The 21,594-nt window shown below is 40.3% G+C and overlaps 1 protein-coding gene across 1 annotated transcript in view; it reads right to left on the bottom strand.

Annotated features, from left to right (window-relative positions):
* The window catches only part of DCC (DCC netrin 1 receptor), a 1,223,862-nt gene that overhangs the window by 756,683 nt on the left and 445,585 nt on the right, over positions 1-21,594 (bottom strand). The window contains exon 2 of the mRNA XM_086960395.1: positions 15,799-16,119. Coding sequence (XP_086816521.1) covers positions 15,799-16,119 — 321 coding nt within the window. The remainder of the gene's footprint in view (positions 1-15,798; positions 16,120-21,594) is intronic.

The raw sequence follows: 21,594 nt of genomic DNA, 5'->3' as shown, positions 1-21,594 counted from the left end.
TTTTGCTAATAGCCCAGGGCCTCTGTACCCCGCCAGAGCTTTAGTTACACAGGAAGACCTTGGACCCCCTGGCCTTCCTGCAATCTGTTGAATTTTAATGACGCCTACCTTGCTCCAGAGCGCCATCTGAGCTCGGCGCTACAGGGCATGGACCTACTGACACAAATTATTTCATCCTATTTAATTAAATCTTCTTCCCTGCACAGTTTAAATGACTCTGTTTAAACACTGCTGATCTCGCCAACCAGGTTTTCAGAATAAATTATACAAAATATGTCATGTTGTTTTACCAATCTTGGACATGGTCTTGCAATGCAGCAATGGGCTTAATTCCCTCCACCCAATTGCTCTCTGATAATTTATTTGTGCCAGGATGTGAGTGAGTGAATATTTCCCTGCAGGGATTTCTGCTTCTATTTGATTTCGTAGGTCACAGTTGTACCATAAAGTTAATGGACTGAATCTGTTGTTTTATTTTCTCCTCATACAGCAAACATTTCAGTAACAATTTGTTACAAAAGCCCAGTAGAATTAATCTCTGTCTCAATTGTTGCCAAACCCAAGTTTAGTCTTTTTTATAAACAAGAAATACTGTTAAAAAGCATAGTTTTATGAAACAGCACTCTTCTCAAGGGACATCTGGAAATAGAAAAATACTGTTTTGCAATTAGATTAGAGGCAGGCTGTGCAGTGCTCTGATTTTGTCATTTCTGAGTGAAGTGGTTGCTGTATTGTCAATATATTGTCTATCTTTCCTGTGATTACAAATGCATTATTCCAATAATCATTACTGAACCCACCATTTGCAGTACAATTACAACAATAAAAGGAACACACACATCAAGACCTACATATTTTCCTATTTCTGGCATAATTCCTCCAAGTAGCATTAAAGATATTGGGATAAACAAATGTACACGATTTCCATCGCAACTGCATTATTAACATTTTGTATGAAGCCGTTTTCCACAAAATTGTTAAGCTAATAACTACTGATCCTTTAGAAAAATAAATAATAAACCTGATGATGTCAGCAACTAAAAATGTAATACATAAGAACTCATGTGTGCACAAATAGAGATAATCACTCACTAAAATGCCATAGGAACAGTGTTAGAGTTGGGGGTCTCTAGTTGGCTGAGGTAGGTACCTTAGTCCAAATAGGGACCCTTGCTTCTAGTCAGGGAAAGAAGGGACACACTCTTAGATAACCCCTGCTCACCCTCCGGTAGCTTGGCATGAGCAGCCAGGCTTATCTTCAAGGCAATGTGTAAAGTATTTGCAACCACACTCCCAGAAACACAGTGATAACACCACAAATGGACACCACACTGATTTGGGAAAATAGCCGTATCTTTATCAAGAAGAGATATCCAGCATAAGCGTATTCATAATATTTCACTGGGCCGGTTATTAGGCCAACAATCACTTGTAGGTTCTTGCGGTATTATTGAGCAGTTCATGATGATCTAATGCAGTCCTAATGCAATGCTATGCAGTTCGTAACGCAGTTCGTAATGTAGAAATAAGACAATCCTTAATGCAAGTACTAATGCGGATCGTAAAGCAAGTAATAATGCAGTTCGTAATGCAAGTACTAATGCGGATCATAAAAACAAGTAATAAGGCAGTTCGTAGTGCACAGACTAATGCCAATCGTAAAACAAGTAATAAGGCAGTTCATAGTGTGCGTAATAATTCGGATTGTAAAAGCACGCAACAAGGCATTTACTTGTTGCACTTATTAATAAGGATCGTAAAAGCAAGTAATAAGGCAGTCCTAGTGCACCTATTATTGTGGATCGTAAAAGCAAGTAATCATACAGTTCAACACCGATCGCAGTGCTCGTGAAGGTCTCTATGCCACTCCTGGCGGTCAGCAATTGCCCAAATATGCCCCCAATCCTGTTACGAAGGAAACAAAGTGCAGCTCCCCAAACCAGCCCGATACTGCCACTCCTCGGTGAGTACGGGCCAAGATACTGACTTGGGCGGAGGCTCGCACTGCAATGATAGGAAAGGCCGAGAGCGGTCTCTCGTAGCACGCATTCCGCCCCAGGCGGCGACACACACATGCTCGCTGATTGTTATCTGGGGGGTGAAGTCTCTCTCTCTCCTCTCTTTGGGGCTTGAGCATAACGCTGTGCAGCTTTGGGTGGCAGTGACTGCTCCTTGCAGTGAGATTCAGGCTATCAGGCCTCACAGCTGATTGGCTCCCCGCACGACTCTGTTGATATTGGGCAGAGGACCTCGCACCCACGATGGTGCTGGTTCACAGGTCTCTCCTTGGCAGAGGGAGGCTCAGTCCTGTGGTGGTGATTTCTCATGGCTCCCCCTTGGGACGACAGTCTGGTCTGGGCTGATAGCAATAACGATCACAGCACTTCTGGTCACTCTGTCGATCGAAGCAGAGTGCACGACTGCTCTGGGGCACACGGTCACGGGCCAATTCTCACGACGGTCTCAGGCTGCAAAAAGCGCACGCACACAGCGTTGCTGAGATACACTTGGAATCTTTTATGTTTCCTGAGTTTCCACAACAGGGAGCCAGCTCCTCTCGGGCCCGTGGAGACAAGTTACTTTAGGACACATCACACAGCAAAGTCCTTTCAAGCAGGGGGACACAGCACACTGCAAAGTACCTTGTCCTCTCCTTAGTCATATCAGGAAACTGCAGGTCAGCCCCAAAACACACAGCAATAGTAGTTCTTCTCTTATGTCTCTTCAGCTGTTCTTCCTTTGGAGAGGTTCCTCTTGATCACAAAGTAGTTTCAATCCTTTTTCAGGTTTGAGTTCAGTCTTGAGTTCAGGGGTTTCCGCTCTCACATTCATACCTCTAAATGCCTTTGAAGACTCTGTGTTCAGGGGGCTCTGAGCCCGGTCTAAACCAGACCTGGGTGTCTTACTTACAGTCCACACCCTCTTCCTTTGATAGTGAGGGTATGGGCCCCAGATGCTCCGCAGGAGGTGGAGCCATCCTTTTAGTGGCCGCAACACAGCCCTCTTCACATCCAGGGGGCTACTCCTACCCCCACATCAAACACAGGCCATCCTGTTGCTGTCTCACCTACTTCTCTCTGGTGTCAGGACACTCCCCAGACCCTGTCACATCCAATTCCAGACAGTCAATACACAACCAGGCAGACGCACACATGATGTTTAAGACAAGGAATCAGCCACTAGAAAAGCGTGGTCTCTAAACACACAATTCAAAAACTATCTTCACAAAAAGATGCGTTATTAAATTTTCAGTTCCGGCACACTAAACTCACTCTCTCCATCTTATTCCTATGGGAAGATATACAGGAAACATGTGACATAGCATTCCCCGTTCTGTCCTATGGGCAAGATGGCCTTGCAACAGTGAAAAACAAATTTGGCAGTATTTCACTGTCAGGACATGATACACATCTCAGTACATGTCCTACTTTCACATACACTACACCCTGCCTGGGGGTACCTTTTGCCTACTATAGGGGTGTCTGATGTGCATAAAAAGGGAACGGTAAGGCCTGGCAAGTGAGTGCACTGGTCAGGACAACAAGGCAGTTACCAAACTGTACGCAGGCACTGCAGTGGCAGGCCTAAGATCTCTTTTTAGTGCTACTTGTGTTGGTGGCACAATTAGCACTGCAGGCCCACTAGTAGCATTTGCATTACCAGCCCTCGCACACATAGTGCACTTAACTAGGGACTTTACTAGTGGACAAACATACCAATTATGGACAACCAATCACCATAACACTTTATACAGGGAGCACTTGAACTTTGACCATGATCTGAGTGGCAAAGTGCCCAAAGCATCTAAGTCACCAACACAATGTCAGAACAACATCTAGGAGGAAGGCAAAAAGTTTAAGGAACTTTAGCCAAAAAGGGCCAAGTCCAACATGCAGCTTCAACGTGCAACTACTAACTAACAATAGTAGTCTACTGTTATAGATTTACACTACCAACATGCAGCTGCACGCTATTTCCACCTGACTTATTCATAGCCATTGATGTCTTCTAAGTGGTTATGCCTCATGGCTATGGCTGCCAAATCTCAAGAAATGAAGTGGGATCGTGCACAACCACTACCTTTTACAACCTATCACTGGAGAAACGATTTCAGAAACTAGGCCAGAATTGACCTTAGTTACTTTCAGCTTGTTTGGCAATGATGATCTGTCCATGATTGGTAAATATCGTTGATGACGTTTCTACATTACATCAGATTCACAATCAGACCAGTTCAAGCCTTTGTGCCACATCCTTCTGCTGTATCTGGACAAACTGAAAAGACACTTCCAGTTCCAACTTAGAGCTACATACAGAATCAGACGACAGTTGCGAAAACGTTCGGGCATATTTACAAGCGCCTCCAGAATGTCACTTTTTTTTGTGCTGTTCTATATTTACAAGGCCATGCAAAGCAACGCTGTGTGGCTTTTCACAGCCTTGTAAATATGGCCCCCTTTCATGCATTAATCACCTTGAAAGGGGAGGTCCATGCATGTTGCTGTGGGTGTTCTCACGCAACACCCATGGATTCTGGCGCATTCCCAGATACACAAGGTTTTGTAAACCTGGGAATGTGCCAGATTCTAACGCCTCCCCAGAGGAGTCATAAAAGCGGTGCAACAAGGAGAAATGCCTTTATTTCTCCTCATCTGTTCCTCTTTCTATGTGTGGTGCATTCTGCAGCACACATAGAAGGAGGAAAACGTTATCAATCATTGTGTTTGTGCAGGAAGGTGCACATGGTGCACTATTGTGAAAGGGTGCTTGCGTTGACACTAGGCAGCCTATTGTGAGCCATCGTTGAGGAAAGCACAGGGTAGTGTCATATTGTTGTAAATACAATGCATCCTTGCACTTTCCTAATGACGTAGATCTGTGCAGCAGGATGGCTTGCAGCACCGCGCCATTAGCTTGTAAATATGCCCCTCAGTTTTGTAAAAAATAACTAAACAGAACTGAGATAAAAGAAAATATCACTATTTTCAATAGGAAAATAACTCCATTCCCCTTAACTGGCTCTTCATTTTCCAAAACAAGCCAGATGAAGAAACAGCTTACATTCAAACATACCAACTCACATAAATGAACATGTATTATAGTAAAAGGTGTACCATATTATACATTCTCATTATGTAAAGCAACATAAGGCAGTGTAACTCAATGGAAAGTAATGCAACACAAGAAAACATAGCCCAAAATACATGTGTGTATGTATACAAAAGAAAAATGACAATCCTTACTCTCTAGTACATGACTTGGCAATAGAAACGCAATTACTACTAATGCACATTTTTAAAGTGTATGCTCCAACATATTGCAATGATAAAGTGATGTCTAAGTTTGCAATCAGTATTTTCATGAACTAATTATTTACAATCACAGAAAAGAAACAAGCCTTTGGGAAATAGTTTAGCTCTTTCCTTTAGTGTCTAAGAGCAAACGCATACTAACTGGTATATAAATCAGGTTGAGATGCTGGCAGAGACTGTCTGATAACTGTGACATTCTGCTTAAGAGGTTGGTTGGGCAGGCAGTTTAGATTAACTGGAATGAGACAACCAACTCATTTCACTTAGGCCATCAAACTGCTGTCAAGCGGTAATGACTTTCAGTCACTACCAACCTGACCAGACTGAGAACATCAACCGAGAGGTGAAACACATTCATTTTCAGAACATTGCTTCTAGGGCACTGGCTGCTCTCCACATCTCAGCTTGTAAATCTGCAGTATGTTCTACTTGCACTAGATAAACAGCTCTCTAAACTATGAAATTGCGTTTCAAAGCACACCTGGAGCACACAATAAAATTAGTTTGCCCATACAATCAACTGTATCGCATCAGAATTCAGAAAAGGTTGCTTTACAGAATAGTTGAATTTTAGAGTATGAATACCATCATATTTTTGACTTTTAATAGCTGCTGACTTTAGATACAACATTGTCCCTCAGAATCATCCTATTTTATCTATGTTTTTTTTATGTCTTTTTTTTTTATTGTTCATGGAATTTCGTTGTGCACTACCTGTTGCCATGTGGTTACTTCAAAATAATGACATGGCTCAGAACATTTTAACCACCGTAGAGGGAAAATAGCATCTGCTCAATTATTGTGATGCCATAATCTAATATCCTTGCTTACAACCCCTATTAGAAATGAGTTCTGTTTTCAAATTAATTCTGTACCATGCGTACCTTGGTTTTAACCTCAAGCTCTTACTCATGAAATACCAAAAATTTGGACCCTGTTGTGTCATATAAATAAAAAATGACAGAACTCTTTTGGTTCCCGACTAACTTTTTCGACCTGTGATTTAGGCGTTGGAGGGTAATGAAGTCAATGAAGATTTAGAACATTGAGTTCTTGATTACAGACATGCTGAAGAATAAAGGCGTGTATGACTACTGTCCGTGTGTGACGTAGCCATTGGCGAGTACCCGGGCTGGGTAGGGCGCTACAGACCCCAGACTTCAATAGTATTTCTATCATGTTTCAGATGGTGTGCACCCTGAATATTGATGGGACACAATATTTAGGACAATATATATATCACAAATATTGACTGTCAATAGAGTCTAGATTTTAAATTCCTAACTCCACATACATGTGCAAGGTACATATATATTCAATGTATGTAGATTTTGTCATAATAAATCTAAACTTCCCTATATGCACTTACTTTTAGATAATCTGATTTTGATTACCTTGGGGGCTTACAACCAGTCATTATTTGGACATGTCAGTTCTCTGCAAGGGCTATAAGGGCTTGTCATCCAGTAGGCATGACGATCTAGGTAGGTAGATGTATAGATCAAAGATGGATGATGGCTGAGTTCTGCCACTACTTGAGCCACATTGATTTGGATCCTCTGTATATGCTGGATGATCTTATTTGAAGTACCCACAAAGACTGAGCCACAGTAATCTGAATATGAGCTCACTGTTGCCAGGCTAGAGTGGCTTAGTTATTTTTTTTTTTTTACAGCAGGGATTGGAAAACGAAGATCAAGCATATGTTGTAGCAACAACATTGTGTATGTTTGTTGACCTCATTTAATGAACTATCAAAATATCTCCAGCAGGTTGTTACGTCTTGGAAGAAATTTATGGTTGCATCACATAAATTTGATCAACTATTAGAAGAGCTAAGTATTTTAACCACTAAGTGAGATCGCACTAACTCAGTGTCAACATTGTGTATCTAAAGTGTGAGAAAACAGTTAAAATCTAGTGTCACCACTCAGTGGAAGTAGCTGCTAGCAGCTATATGTTAAGGCCTCAAATGTGAAATCCTTCCCCATGCAATAGTTTCATATACTCATTAAACAATGCAGAGGTACTCAAAATTCTTCAAATTCCTCTTAGGCCCACCCCATGGAATTCCCTTTATCTGTGAGTACTGTTTCTAATGTGTCTGAACTAGTGTAGTATCTGTGTCCCATCTATGAACAGGTAACTAGAACATACCAATCTAAAAGTCATTCTCCACTTCTCTATATCTTCACCAAACTTAGAGTTAGGGTCCACAGCTTTTGGAAAGTGGGAGTTAGATTTTACCACCACTGGTGCTCCACTCATCCCTTCTTTCCTACAACTAGACAAACTGGCCTTCAGGTGGTGGTTTGCTCTAATTTTCAATGTTTGCATACTCTTTTCATAAACCAGCTGTATGCTCTCCAATTGTCCTCTAGAGTACCAATAACCAACATCAGCTTTAGTTCTTTCACAGCCTTTTTATCTTTCATCTCCAAGCATTACATTTCCAACTCAATAGGGGACAGGCTGAGGCATGACAGTGGTCTTCTATCCCTGCTTCTGACTACTCCTATTCTGACTACATCTCTGGTATAATTCGTGCCTGTCTTATCTCCACCCAGGATTAGTGGACTTTTTACACCTCATCCTTCTTTCCTTTGCTATTCAAACTGAAGCACTGCTAAAGATAGGTCTGACAAGGCAGTCAGATAAAACCACTTTGCTTCAAAAGTTGTATTTAAGAATGACTTGAATCAAAGAGAGATTCAGTCAACTAACATTTTATATTCTAAAACTGACTAGAGAATTTTAGTTCCTCACTCTTAAGGATATGAAATATTGTCTGCACACGTCCTTTATTCCAACACCTAGAGTGAGTTAATTAACCTGTGCCTGCTTACGTAAATACAATTCATTGGGTAGACCTGTACATAGCACTGGAAAATATGGCACGAATATAACATCCTTTTTCAAGCAGCAACGAAACATAAATTAAAGTCAAGAAAACAGTAAGTAAAATTCCCAAACGAACTTACTAAAAGCAAGACCGAAATTATAACATTTCCATAACGTGCTCAAGAGAAAAGAGTTTTTAATGAAAACATTAAAAATGACCATTGGAACATAGGAGTTGAAAATGTCTATGTAAGTCTGTGTTGAAATACTACAATTGGCTAGTAGAGACCACCCTTACACCAAAAACTGCAATGTCTCACCTTCACAGCCAGGAGGAGAGTGACAGAATCAGTTAATTTGCAGGCTGGAACACTCAAAAGTTTCCAATTTTCCTGATGAATCTCTTCAGCATTCTAGCTGCAGACCCAAGGGGGAGACAAACCTAACTCCTGTAATGCCATAGATGGATCCAGTTCATCTGAGTTGTGATTTCTTCTTTAAAGGTACTCCCTTTTCAAGGGTGAGGCAGATTCTGCTTCCTTAGGGCTAAAGCCCCCATGTCCGTGGGAATCTTTCTAGGGTACCAAGACACACCTAGCAGTGGGACACAGACTCAAACTCTCGCTCATTCTACCTCAGGTCTCAGTGACAACTGGATCTTCGGATCTGTCGAAAGATATTTCTCTTGTACTTTGTCTACATAGGATCAAAAGGCATTTTCATATCTGACCAATCTGTGTCACTTCCAGTTCCTGAGTATAAGGGAAACCAGGCCAGTCCACAGTGCTCTCCACAGGCAGATACAGGTTCTTTTGTTTCTAACTTTCCAGTCCGGTTATCTTTCTAGGTGTTAGTGCCGAGTAACCTTATAAACTTTTGTTACTAGCCTAAAACCGATGAAACTTCCTAATCATAGCCTCAGAATGTCACAACATTCAACACCAGCCCTCTTTCGCAGAAGGTCCTCCCTCTCAATTTAATTTCAATTTACTGTAATCCTCCTATCAGCTACTGATCCCTACCATGGGTAGCTCTTAAAATATGGTGCCTCCCACTCAGACCCGTGCAAACCCAACCCTAGCTGCTTTTGATTGAAGACTCCCTCCTGTAAAGCAGAGAAAGTCTGGCTTGGATCTCCTATGTACAAGGTGGTCCACAAATCTGATACCATCTACCCTACAACTGCACACAGATTTCCATTTGTATCCAGTTATTCAGTGTTCATCCTTCACCCACATGATATTAAAGCTGCAAATGAGGAAGAATGCTTGCAGACCAGATGCTTGAAATCTATAAAGAAAATCAGATAGCTTCACCAAGATCTTTTCCTCAGCAACAACTGCTCCTTTTTTTCAATGTCTCCATCACAACACATTTCTCTCTGACTGTTTTCACAAGTGTCTTCTATTGCCGGCTGGCACACCCCTACTCTGTTTGTGGACAGTCATTACTTGAAGGCATCATTTTCTTATTCTGTTATATTACAAATTAAACTGCATTCTTACTGTATATCATCAAACAGGAGATAAATAAATGTAAACATGAACATATGAAGTGTGCAAGTAAAGACAAGGATGAGGATTGTTGAAGAAGCACATATAATCAAACATTTTACTGTGACTATGCAGCAAGCTTTACAGTACGAAAAAATAAAATGGCAGGATAGTAACAGTTGAAAGGCCCTGGGAAAATGAGCATGTGAATCATTAATGATTCTCATTATCTAATCCTCAAAAGAAGTCAAGATTGCAGAGTTGTGGACTAGAGCAGCGATTAATAAAACTGTGTCCTGGATCGTACAGATGGCACATGATGTCTAAAAATGATAGTTGGATGGGACTTGGAGAATATGTTGAATTGACAATTATGCTTTTACAAGAACATACCTGTAGTGCAAGAGAGTCCGTTTGCAAGAAGAAATTTCACTGATTCTTAATCAGAGTGGGTAGTTAATAACTAATGAAAAATTGCATCGATGTTCTCAACTCAATTAGGGGCATATTACCAACAACTAGCGATAATTATCGCTATGTTGGCTTAGCAGCAATATTTTTATCGCCGAGCTGCGGCGATTTTTATCGCTTAGGAACCTTGCTATTATCAAGGTTTATCTCCTAAGCGATAAAAATCGGCCGAAAGGTATAGGTCGCTGTTCAGGAGGCCTATTGACACTGACGTTAATACCTTGGTGATGCCTATTCGGGAATAAGAAGAGGTGGCCCATAATCAGTGTATGGCTGAGACTTCATGATTCTCCAGTCTCGTTTGGAGGGCCCTGAATGAATCTACAGTTCAGAGGTTAGTGGCCTATATAGGTAATTTAAGCCCTGTGCCACGATTGTTTCATTGGTACAATAAATGCAGTAAACTATGTTCCAAATCTAAATGTCCCAATTCTCATATCTGCTCAATACTTCATATGTATGCATCCTCATCTAATGGATCATTTATTTGCAGTGTCAATAGGAAATAAATGGCATTCGGTCCAAAGAGTATGATTACCGACTGTTGCATGCTTTTTCTGATAGCTCTGGAGAGGAAATTCTTATACTATTTTAACTCTCCAGTACAAATACCTAATTTGTACAGGCCCATTCCTTTATTCGCTCATACTCAACCGCTACATCCTCCTGCCTTCTGTTTCTCTATCTCCACTCAAACACTCAAACAAGTAAAACGTTTTCATGTCCCACATTTTGAAATATATTTTATGACTTATATCTTGAAGTCAGAAAATACATTACCAAATTTGATACGCAGGACTTCTTATGTGCCATGCTGCAGTGTCTCGGCTGCAGGGAATACATGATTTGTTAACAGAATTGCAACCAATTTTAATAGCTTGCATCTTTTTTGCTACAAGTAAGATTCTGATAACAGTAACTATCAGTGCTCTTTATTCCCAGGACCATTTCAGAACACATAATATTTTGTTGTGTTTACACAATCCTTTCGTTTGCTGTTTTGTTGTGTCCAAACATGCATTGGTAATTTAAGAGTTTGTTTTCTAGCCGAAATGCATTACCATAGTTTAGAGGTAGAACTCTACGTCTGCGCCTTAATTAAAAGTCCTGATCAAATTCCAGCTAGGTTTTTAATAAGAAGCGAACCTGCATAGTAGCTTTAATTAAACTGATTCCCACACTTTGATGACAGAATCTAATTAGTGTCAACCTTTAAAACAAGCAATCTACTCCAATGCATTTCGTTCGAAGAAGGAATATTCATAACAACAATAATTAAATGCCAGAATGAGTTTACAAGTGAAATTTGCAATAGCTGGATAGTGTATTTGGTAAGCAAGTCATGCAACCACACCACCTTTTTAATTTGCTACATATTGTTTATACTAATTGCACGGGGACTTTAAACCAAATATATTGTAACATATTATTCTTGAAATAACAAATGTAAATGTAATACTTGTGACATATGTGAATTGCAGGGGTAATGAAAGAGCTGCTATTCTGGATGGAATTTCAATATTTTATAAATTATCTTACGAAAGGAAACGTTTCTGTTCAGGAAATACTAAAACAAAGCTACAGATCTTATTGCCATCTCGCATGGAAGGCTTACTCATTAATACAAATTAGGATCATAAGAAATCTGAAAATATAAAATTGAATGTCAGAATATGGTTTCAACAAGAGTCACAAAGATGGAGCTATTTGTCCATACCATTCAGTCCATCAATCTCAATTAGATTCTAAATCCTGGAAGGGATTGTTTAAATACAAACTCAAAATATAAAGATTTGTTTTAGCAAGAATTAATCAATTTCTTCTGAAAAAAGTACTACTCCAGCGTATTAAACAACATGTTTGTTTCCAAAGTTCAGTTAGTGTTTCACCTTACTTTGAGCTCACCTTTTACCACGATGCATATGCATCTCTAAGATATATGAATTGTCAGTCCTCCAGGTTGTCCCTCTAAGGGAGACTGAGTTATTCATCTGTAGTTCCAGACCCTCACTTAGAGGGGGCTGTTATTTGGTGCAGGAATAATGTACCCAGTAAATACTTACATCTTGAGGTGCAGTATACCAGATTTGGAATTACCTCTCTATTTCAAGGTCTTTCTCTCAGAATGGGATACAACATTCAAAATCAGCAACATTATCAGAACATGTTATAAATACTTCACTCACTCTTCTCATCAGAAAAGATGAGCTTAAAATCCAAAGCAAAGGGTAACACCTTACTATGTAGGGTATGTGCAGAGATGATGCCAAAACATTTCATACTGAATCGCTAACTCATTGAGTTCAATGCAGAAGCATAGCAAAAAGTTATAGACGCGTGGATTATTTTATTTATCATTTAATAGGATTTGCAAGATTTGAAAATAGTTTTGAATTATAAACCATGTAGTGTATCAACATTTGTAAGCATTTTACCTTTACCAATGTATCTTTCTCAGTTCCACATTATTACTATCATGCGGCACCAGGTCAAAGATATTGTGCCCTTTTCAGGCGCAAATCTACAGTCAAACTAGGTGATACAAGGCCAAAACATGACAACATGTGTAATTAAAGTGTCTGTAAAGGTAATGCATATTGGTGGTATGTTTCCTATTGGTAATGCAGAGAACTTATTTATATGATTACAAACTCATTTTAGAAAGACAAGTAGCATTTTCTCTTGGAAATAAATTATATGACTAACAAAATAGAAGTAAACTAGGTTTACAATGACTTCTGGAATTACATGTTGTTCTGAAATAGTGTCTAGACAAAAATACTGTGACTCTGTGATAAATGCAGAAAAAACATAGGTCCTTGAGACTTATGTGACTGTTCACTAATAGTTATGTATGATTTAACAGTGTATGAGTTTTTTAATTAAGTCAACATGTTGCCTCTCATCCATTGTAAGTAAGCTGCTAGTAGGTTCAGAATACATATTAAACACGTAATAGGTTTGGTTGCTTTGAATAAAAGGAGGTTAGGTATTAAGGGGACAGAGATATTGTAATGGTCACACAAAGCACCCATTCATATGCTTGTCTGAATCTAAATCATCTCTTTGTCAAATATATATCAGCTCTTGTCTTCAAGGTGGGAGTGGACTACTTCCTATTGGCATAAAATGAACTAGGAAAGATCAGGGGAAAATTCACATTCGGGTATCTTAGGTTGATATTAGAATCTGTGGGGAGCCTGGCAGGAGCACTGGACTACAATAAGCCAACTTCAATATGATTTGTAAATGCCACACTGCTTCAAAAAGTACCAGCACAGTTGAAATAATCAAATCATTACAGAGCTTACAAATCTAACCAATAACAAATAAGTAATTCATTCAGATATGATGACTCCACTTTTAAATATCTTAGGAGATATCATTTCTCACTTATCGGAGGCCACAATAAAGTGTTGGATTTTGGAAATTATGAAGGACAGTCTTTTTTATTTTTCCCTTTCCGTGATTTTGCACAGCCATACAATTTCAATGACACAAGAACAGCAACTGCTCCTCATCATGCACAATAACAAATCATTTACCTCTGAGCTATACCTACTGTCCAATAAGGTCAGAAGCGGGATGCACGGATAGCCATATGCAAACCTGGGATAATGCACCCATTTTGTGAAGGTGGTTTGCCTTTTAGAGTCATCTTAATTATGAAATGTGTTGCTGTAGGATAAGTCATACATAGTCAGTAAGCTACTATTGATGTGCATAGTATAGGATGTCCTAATCAATCCCTAAATAGGGCCCTTTATTTTGTTGGGATACCCACAATCCAAGCTCGTCAGTAAAGCACCACAAATAAACTTCGGTATACTGCACCTTACAACTCTTCGCTGCACCTAATCCTACACATCCCAAAACAGAAAACTAAATGCATAACCGGGGATTACAAGCACAAAGGCTGCCACAGTGAAGGCCTCGTATGTTGGTTGACCCTGAAACTAGAGAGCCGAGACCCAAGGTGTATACGGAGTTGCAAGTGGGTGCAACAACCAGTTGGTCTAAGATCACCTACTCCATGGGATATCACTAAGGCGTGTTCTGGAGAAGCCACTGTTATACTGGAGGTGCTGCTTGTACTGTCATACCGGCTGGTAACAGGAAACCTGGACCAGGCACATCTTTGCATTAAGCAGGCAGAGTGTACAACCTGTGATGCGAATGTGCTTCCGCAATAGAAATATTCCAGTCCCAGGCAAGTTCTCAGTCTTAGGCTACCGACTGAGGGCTGAAGTACTAACCGCTATCTACAACACTAAGAATGCAGAGGTGCAAAGATGTGGATGCAAGAAGGGCTTCAGCAGATTGAGATTGTGACACAGCTACCAGGAATTCCCATTGAAACTACATTTATCTAACAAGACACTGGCTTATTAACTTTGAGGTGGTTCATCCATTGCTGTCTCAAGTTACTAACTCCAAACATTACATGATCTCTCTCCATACAAAAAGTGGTAGCTGCATTAGATATGACACTGTGGGTTTAAGGATATAAAAAATACAGTGTATTTCATTGAAAGCTCTACTGCTCTTTGGTTGGTTTCTGATTGTCACAAGTTATGCCCTAAAAATAGAGATTCAACTGTTTATAATGTGTTTTCCAAGTGGATTGGTAGAATACAAGATATGTAATATAACCAAGATTTAAAATGCGAAACAACTCTAAAAATGTCTTCCTTTCTTTTTGTATTAAAACAAAAATAACCATATAGTATTGCAGTATGTGCCGCAGTTAAGTTAACTACCCCTGAGGGACAGCTAACAAGTGATTTCATGAAACCATCCCCAGGAAGGGTGCTCATAAACTGCTCCCAGTCTCACACCAAGCAATACTTCTAAGTTGCTGTGTTGCTGTTGTGTGCAGAACCCAGAAGCTGTACCTTGTACCCATTCCTCATTTTTGTTGTGAGCTGTGCTTTTGTAAACACTGTCAATGAAGCTTTCTTAATTGACAATAGGGAAAGAAGTTAAAGAATGTACACAACAAATACATACAAGGTAACGCATCAAGACAATCTAGAAGGAGACCTGGACCTGCTAAACTCTCTGTAGTTCTCTTTAATCCTCCAGGTTAAGGGTGTGCTATAAAACTTTACTCAATGACATAAATACCAAAGTTGCCCCTTGGCTGCAAAAAATGAGTCAAAGTTTCATTTAATGTGTGTTTTTTTCTAACCCCTTAAAATACTTTTCTACTGTTAATTATATGGACATTGGACAAAAATAATTTCAAATGCATATTTTCATAATATTTACCATTCTGGATTTTCAATCCTATGAATATTATCCAGGAGAATGTTTGGGGAAGTAGAAATTTACTGGATATTTCAAGAGTCATGGATGTCCAGGAATACTCTTGAGATGCTTTGCAACTCATGAGAATGTCAGAATTATACTGTAAAGGCTTTCCCAGTGGTGCTTTGTGAACTCAGCTCTTGAAGAGTGACGTTCTGGTTGTTAATTAGTATCCAGTAAAATATGCTTTTTTTCTCCATATCACATCTGATATCTTGTAAAATATACATCCTTAAATGCATTATCTCTATGGGGAATACATATATCCATCGAACTGTTGCTATAATAGGTCTGTATTTTGCATTCGAGGTAAGGGGATTCAATACACATCAGACGCCCTCAACGCAAGAAGCTCAATAAAAAGGTCCTACCTGCTACTGTGACTTTAGCCGTCCGACTGATGATGGAGCCAATTCCATCTAAGGAGGCCTCACATTGATAAAGACCTTCATCCGGCCTATGATGCCGCGAATGAATAATGTTTTGTATCAGGAGGGAGCCATTAGGCATGAGCTGCCGCCGTTCATCTGCACCAAGATTCAGAAACACGCCGTCCTTCCTCCACTTGATGACCAGATTCCCTTGATCAGACTCCGCTGTGCAGTTCAGAAGCACGTTACTCCCCCGCATGGTCACAGCGTCTGAGGGCTCTGACAGGAAGCGCAACGATATGAAGCTCTTAACCTGTGAACCTGAAACAGAAACAGCAAATTTGGAGTTGCTTATATCAGATCCAGGAAGACATTTGCAAATGTCAAAACATTAAATCTAAACTGTGCATCAATACTTCATCGTATGAGACATCGTAGATGCATTGGCACAATCCTGGCAGAATTTCATGCAAAGCAATATTACTGATGCAATCAATGCTAGATACCTTGGGACACTTTGCAGTTAATATACAATTAATAAAAAATGCAATAAAGGGAAAACTCGCCACTGGAGCAAAGCTCCCTCAAGGACAAATCACAGACACAGACAAATCACAGAGCCACATATATAATAGTATTTTGCATCAGTATGAGTCGTAGCGATTGTACAAATTTATAACAATACCTAGGTGTTAAAATCTAAGAAAGAATGTAATCAAGATTAGTAGAAAGAACTGCAGACAGAGAGGTAAATATTTGAAGACACATCTCTTCCATGGAGTTTACAGACTTGATTCAAAATCAGCCCTTTGCTCTCTAGTTCCTAGCCCACTCAACCCACCTTCTTCTCCGAGAGAGCTCTGAAATAACTAACTAATTGCACAAGCACAAAGTAACAACTTTCAATTCACAAATACCATCTATAGTTTGAACATCTCTCAGGACTTCACAAATCTCTCCTCCCATGGTCTGCATACTCCCAACTCCTGCCTAAGCCTTGTTTCCTGTTAAAATCTTTCATCCAGCAGCAGCAAAACGTTTTTATGGTGTTCAAACTACTTTAGTGGTATTACTTTTCTTATTCATGTATCTTTTTCTGATATCTTAATCAAATAATCTAGTGTCAAATTCTGCTCTTCCATGTGCGGTGCAGAATAGGGACAACTTAAAGTGCACTGTGCAATGCACTTGTATCAACCAATGTGCTACTAATTGTCACAAGATGAAAGTGGAACTTTATGCACAGAGGCAGACTGCAGGAGCTTGTTCTTTTCTTATATGTGATGCTTTTCAAGAGCAAGAAGAACTTCTAATGAGCCCCTGTTGTGTGCACAGCTTGGCTGCACAGGAAGCATTGCAATGGCCGCCTGTTGGACAGTCAGTTGGGATCATGGTGCTGTGAGCCAATCACCACTTTTATGCAATGAAATTTCCAAACAAAAGGATCACACCTTACAAATTCTGATGAGCACTCTGGTTAACCACCTCCAAGATGAACTAAGTCCAACATATTCTGTGCTTTGAGGTGGATTGGCACATTTAGTAACAGGAGACTGCAAGGTTATCAGCTCCCCTCCCTCACCCAGCTTGACAGTGAAGACTGCACCCAGAACTGTAGGCAGCTAAAGATCCAGGTTTTCACTTTGTAATTCATCTGCAACTATCCTCCTCTAGCACTGCATGAGGCAACTGCATCAGGGGTCGATTACAATGGAGTTGAAGCAGAAAACAGCAAAGAAAATAGAGAAAATCGATGGGATTTTAGATGCACTAAAGAGGATACTTTTCTAAGACTTCTGTATTCAACAAATTCTCAACAAATCTCAAGAAATGTAACATAGCGTGCTCTGAAAATTATCAGTTGTTCCATAGAAATGTTTATGAAATGTAAATCACTTTGTCTTAAGCATGTACATTAAGTATGCCCGTTCTGCCTTCTGAATATACTTGATGCTTGTGACTGGTTCTATATGGTTTGCTGGAGCCTTGATGTCTGAGGTTCAATCCATTGTTACTTTGATAGATATGAGCAAAGCAACCTTTGGCTTCTTGGTTATCATTTCCAAAAGAAAAACAATTTAAGACGTATAATCGATTTCCTCTATGCCAAGGTAATGTTCGCATAGAAAATAAAAATATTAAAGCTTTGTTTTCCATTGCTGAAAAAAGCCCTAAAAGTAATAAGAATATTCACAGCCCTTTTCAATCATCACTCATAGACTGACACTAACTACAGTGTATATACTGCATGAAACTTCCCTACCATCAAAGCTTGTAAAATAGTCTGCCAGTTTCACATTTGAGAATGTATCCTATGTCCAAATTTTAACACCGTCACCAATAGTCATTTCTACTTCGTGGCTTAATGAAACTTGATGGAGGACCCCGGCAAAGTACATGGAGGTTGCCCCCCTCCGGAGTCAGTCCGGAGTTCATCGGACAGGGGGACTGTGCTGAGGGGCTCTCCTGGAGCTCGGGGCTTTCCGCTCCACAGGGGCTGCGGGGGCCTATGTTACGCCACTGCTACAACTCACCCCTTACGCTTAGACACGTGACCAGCCTGGAAATCATGCTGTCATAAGGATAATCATGGGTAAGCCGACAAGAGAAAAAAAGGATTCCAAATAGACACAATATAGATTCAGAGAGATCTTGGTCAGTGGACAAATAACAGAAGCTGTTTCCTGCAAGCAAAGCCTTCTGATTGACTCAGTTACACCAAAGATTCTAGTCGAACTCACATGTTTGTATTGTGTTCATCGATGTTGTGACAATGCAATCATGCAGGAGATAATATAAAATTGGGAGATGAGGCATAATTTAGACAATGGATACCATAAAAAGCTATAATTTGGCAGGTTTATTTAGGAAAAACATGAATATCCTTGCCTGTGACAAATATATGTTTATACAGAAACACATCAATGGTGTGGGCCTGAGGCCTTCAAAAAAGAGCCGTCACTAAATTGAGGAGATTAAGGAGGGTGGAAGAAAACAGATGTGAGTGAAAGGGCACAGAAGAAAGAGATTATTTTACCCCCAGATTAACAAATTTGCTCTGCATGTGTAAAGGGATCCATCCTTTGGGGGTTGTATGGGAAGTTCTAAACTGGCATAAATTGCTATATCAGCCATACTGTGTTGACAGTTGATGGTAGCAATAAGTTATGTTTGGAAGTTAGGTCATGATGAATTCAAAAGGGTATTAACACAGCATAAATCCCAAAGGGTAAACATCCCCTATACTGATCGGGAAGGAAATAGTACATATTGTGTCACTGAGGACAAACCAAGCGTGGCACTACTGCTGAATTGAATGGTGCAGCATATGCTCAGCAAGGGGGTGCAGCAAAGTAAGATGGAACAGACTTAGACATAAGTAAACCGAGAGGAGTATGAATCTAAGATATTGAGAAGAGCAAATCAGAATGTGCCCTGGACTGGAAGTAGGCAGAACTAGTAGAGCTCAGTGGGGACTAAGCTTAAGAAGTTCACAGTGCCACAGAAGTCCAATGTTGCAGAATGGAGACCAGAGGGGAGGACATTTGCATGTTCATCTTGGGTAAATTGATCCTTGAATTTTGTGTATTCCCTGGCCTGAGGTTTTAGCATTTTCTTATGTAGCCTTTTATTTGTCCTTAGAATATTGAGAAGGTTCTGTAGGCTCTGGCATCCAACGTGAGGGCAGCAGGTGACAGTTGAGGACTTATGCCATTGAGCCATCTTGCCTGAGACCTAGGGTGTTGTTCCATCAGTCCGTTGAAAGGTAATCGTTTCCCTTAGAACCTCATGGTGGAGCTGTGCACACAACATATGGTGAGAGATGGGAAGATAGGCCAAACCATTTTACACCACATATATGAGTAGGCTTGTCTGTCCCCGCAGGACATAAAAGCTCTAACTCTATGCATTAAGCAGTAGTAACTCTTTCCTAGGGTCAAGAGCTGCTTGTGACTAGACGTTGTAATGTTGTTGTAATGACGTTTCTTAGAAATGCAACAAAGATTATTTTATTAAAAATTCAATTACACATGGAAAGTCTATTGTGTAGCTTAGGGACAACTAGCAAACATGCAAAAATACAATTCCAATTTTAATTGTCAGTCTTTCAAATTGCATGAATGAATGTGGTTTTCAGACTAGCAATGTCTCACTGCACATCCTTGTAATTCGGCTTTTTTGTGCTTTTTCTTTGAGTTAGAAATTGGGTTACTGGTTGACTGGTGAGTGAGCCCTGATCAAGCAGCAACCACAATCCTAATCAGGGTAAGGCACAAATTAACCTGTGCTGAACCCCCTGGGTAGATTGAGACAGAGCAGTCAGGCCTATTTTAGAGGCAATGTGTAGAGTATTTGTGAAACACTTCATACTGTAAAAAAGTTGTAACACCACACAAAAACATCCCACACCAGGTTAGAGAAATTGAGGGTAGATTCATAAATACAACAAGACCAGAGCAACAAAAATCAAATCAGTACAACTGGAGTTATCAATGTTTAAAGAAAAAACTGTAAAATAGTGCATAGAAGCATAAAGTACCAATTTGAAATATCTGGTTGTGCTGAACTGGATCAAATACAAAAGTTCAAGCAGATAGCAAAGAAGTGTGGATCGGATACATCCTAGATTAGTCCTGCTGAAGGTTTACCTTCTCAAGTTTTGTGTCAAGAGTCCTATTCATGTGGAAGAGGATCATCAGGAGTAAGGACAGCATCGCTGGCGGTGGTGGTGTGATTCAAGTCGCAGGCCAGATACAGAGAATGGGTGGACTGGTGCTTCGTTATGACGATCCATAGAGGCGATCATTGCTTGCTGTGAGCGGCGCAGTTCCGGTGCAAACGGGCCCAATCGCTGCCATGGCGAAACAAAATCTTGAATTAAAGGGTTTAAGAGCCACAACAAGGGTGCAGGACCAGAGAGGGACCTCTTGGCGGTCAGTAACTCATTTAAGGCAGGTCCAGCAGCTTTGGAGAGCCTTTTATGCCCTTTGAGGCACTCTCGAATCCTGAGTTCAAGATGGATTGCAGGTCCAGTTCTTCTTTCCCTGGCAAGAGGACATCAGGAAGCAGGTCAACACAGCAGGGCAGGACCTCCTTCTAGAGCAACAGTCCAGCACAGATGCAGTCCTTGTAGCAGTACAGCAGTCCTTACTGGCAGAGTATCTACAGTTCCAGATGTGTACTAAAGAGTTGATATCTTAGGACCTTCCTTTATAATCTGGTGCCCTGGTTCAGGAAGGTGGGAGAAGATTCTAGACAATGTCTCTGAAGTGCATGGAATTCAACTACCTCCCCTGCCCTGGCTCCAAGCTGGCTGAAGTGACAATGCAGGGCAATTAGGCCCTTTCTGTGAAGACAGGACACAACCTATTCAAGTGTTAGTGAGGCTTGGCCCAGCTCCTACCTTCCATGCTGTCAGTGAGTAAGTAAGTATTACTTTTATTTGATTTCATTAAAAATCATAAGCATGAGGAAAACACATATTACATAATAATTAACTGAAGTTAAAATCTATGAAAATGTAGACAAGTAAAAACCATTATCCTTTCGTAAGCTTTGGTCGCAACAACAGTTAAAACGATAACATTGTAAGAAGTTCATTGCAGTTCGATATGAAAAGAGCGATATTTGATGTCTGTGCAGAAAGGGAGTGACCAGTCAGTCATATACCTTTGCCGTGTGGACTATTGTCTTTTTTGTCCAGTTCTTTGGCTGCTATTTTCCAAAAGGTGACGGCTCGACATGACAGCTGAATTGACAGTCCACCAAGGCATTGTATCACTGCAGCTCTGCACG

Source organism: Lissotriton vulgaris, chromosome 3_1, assembly GCF_964263255.1.
Source record: "Lissotriton vulgaris chromosome 3_1, aLisVul1.2, whole genome shotgun sequence".
In the NCBI taxonomy this organism is placed as follows: Eukaryota; Metazoa; Chordata; class Amphibia; order Caudata; family Salamandridae; genus Lissotriton; species Lissotriton vulgaris.
The sequence above is the reverse complement of the archived record's forward strand: the minus strand, read 5'-3'. Positions and strand labels throughout refer to the sequence as shown.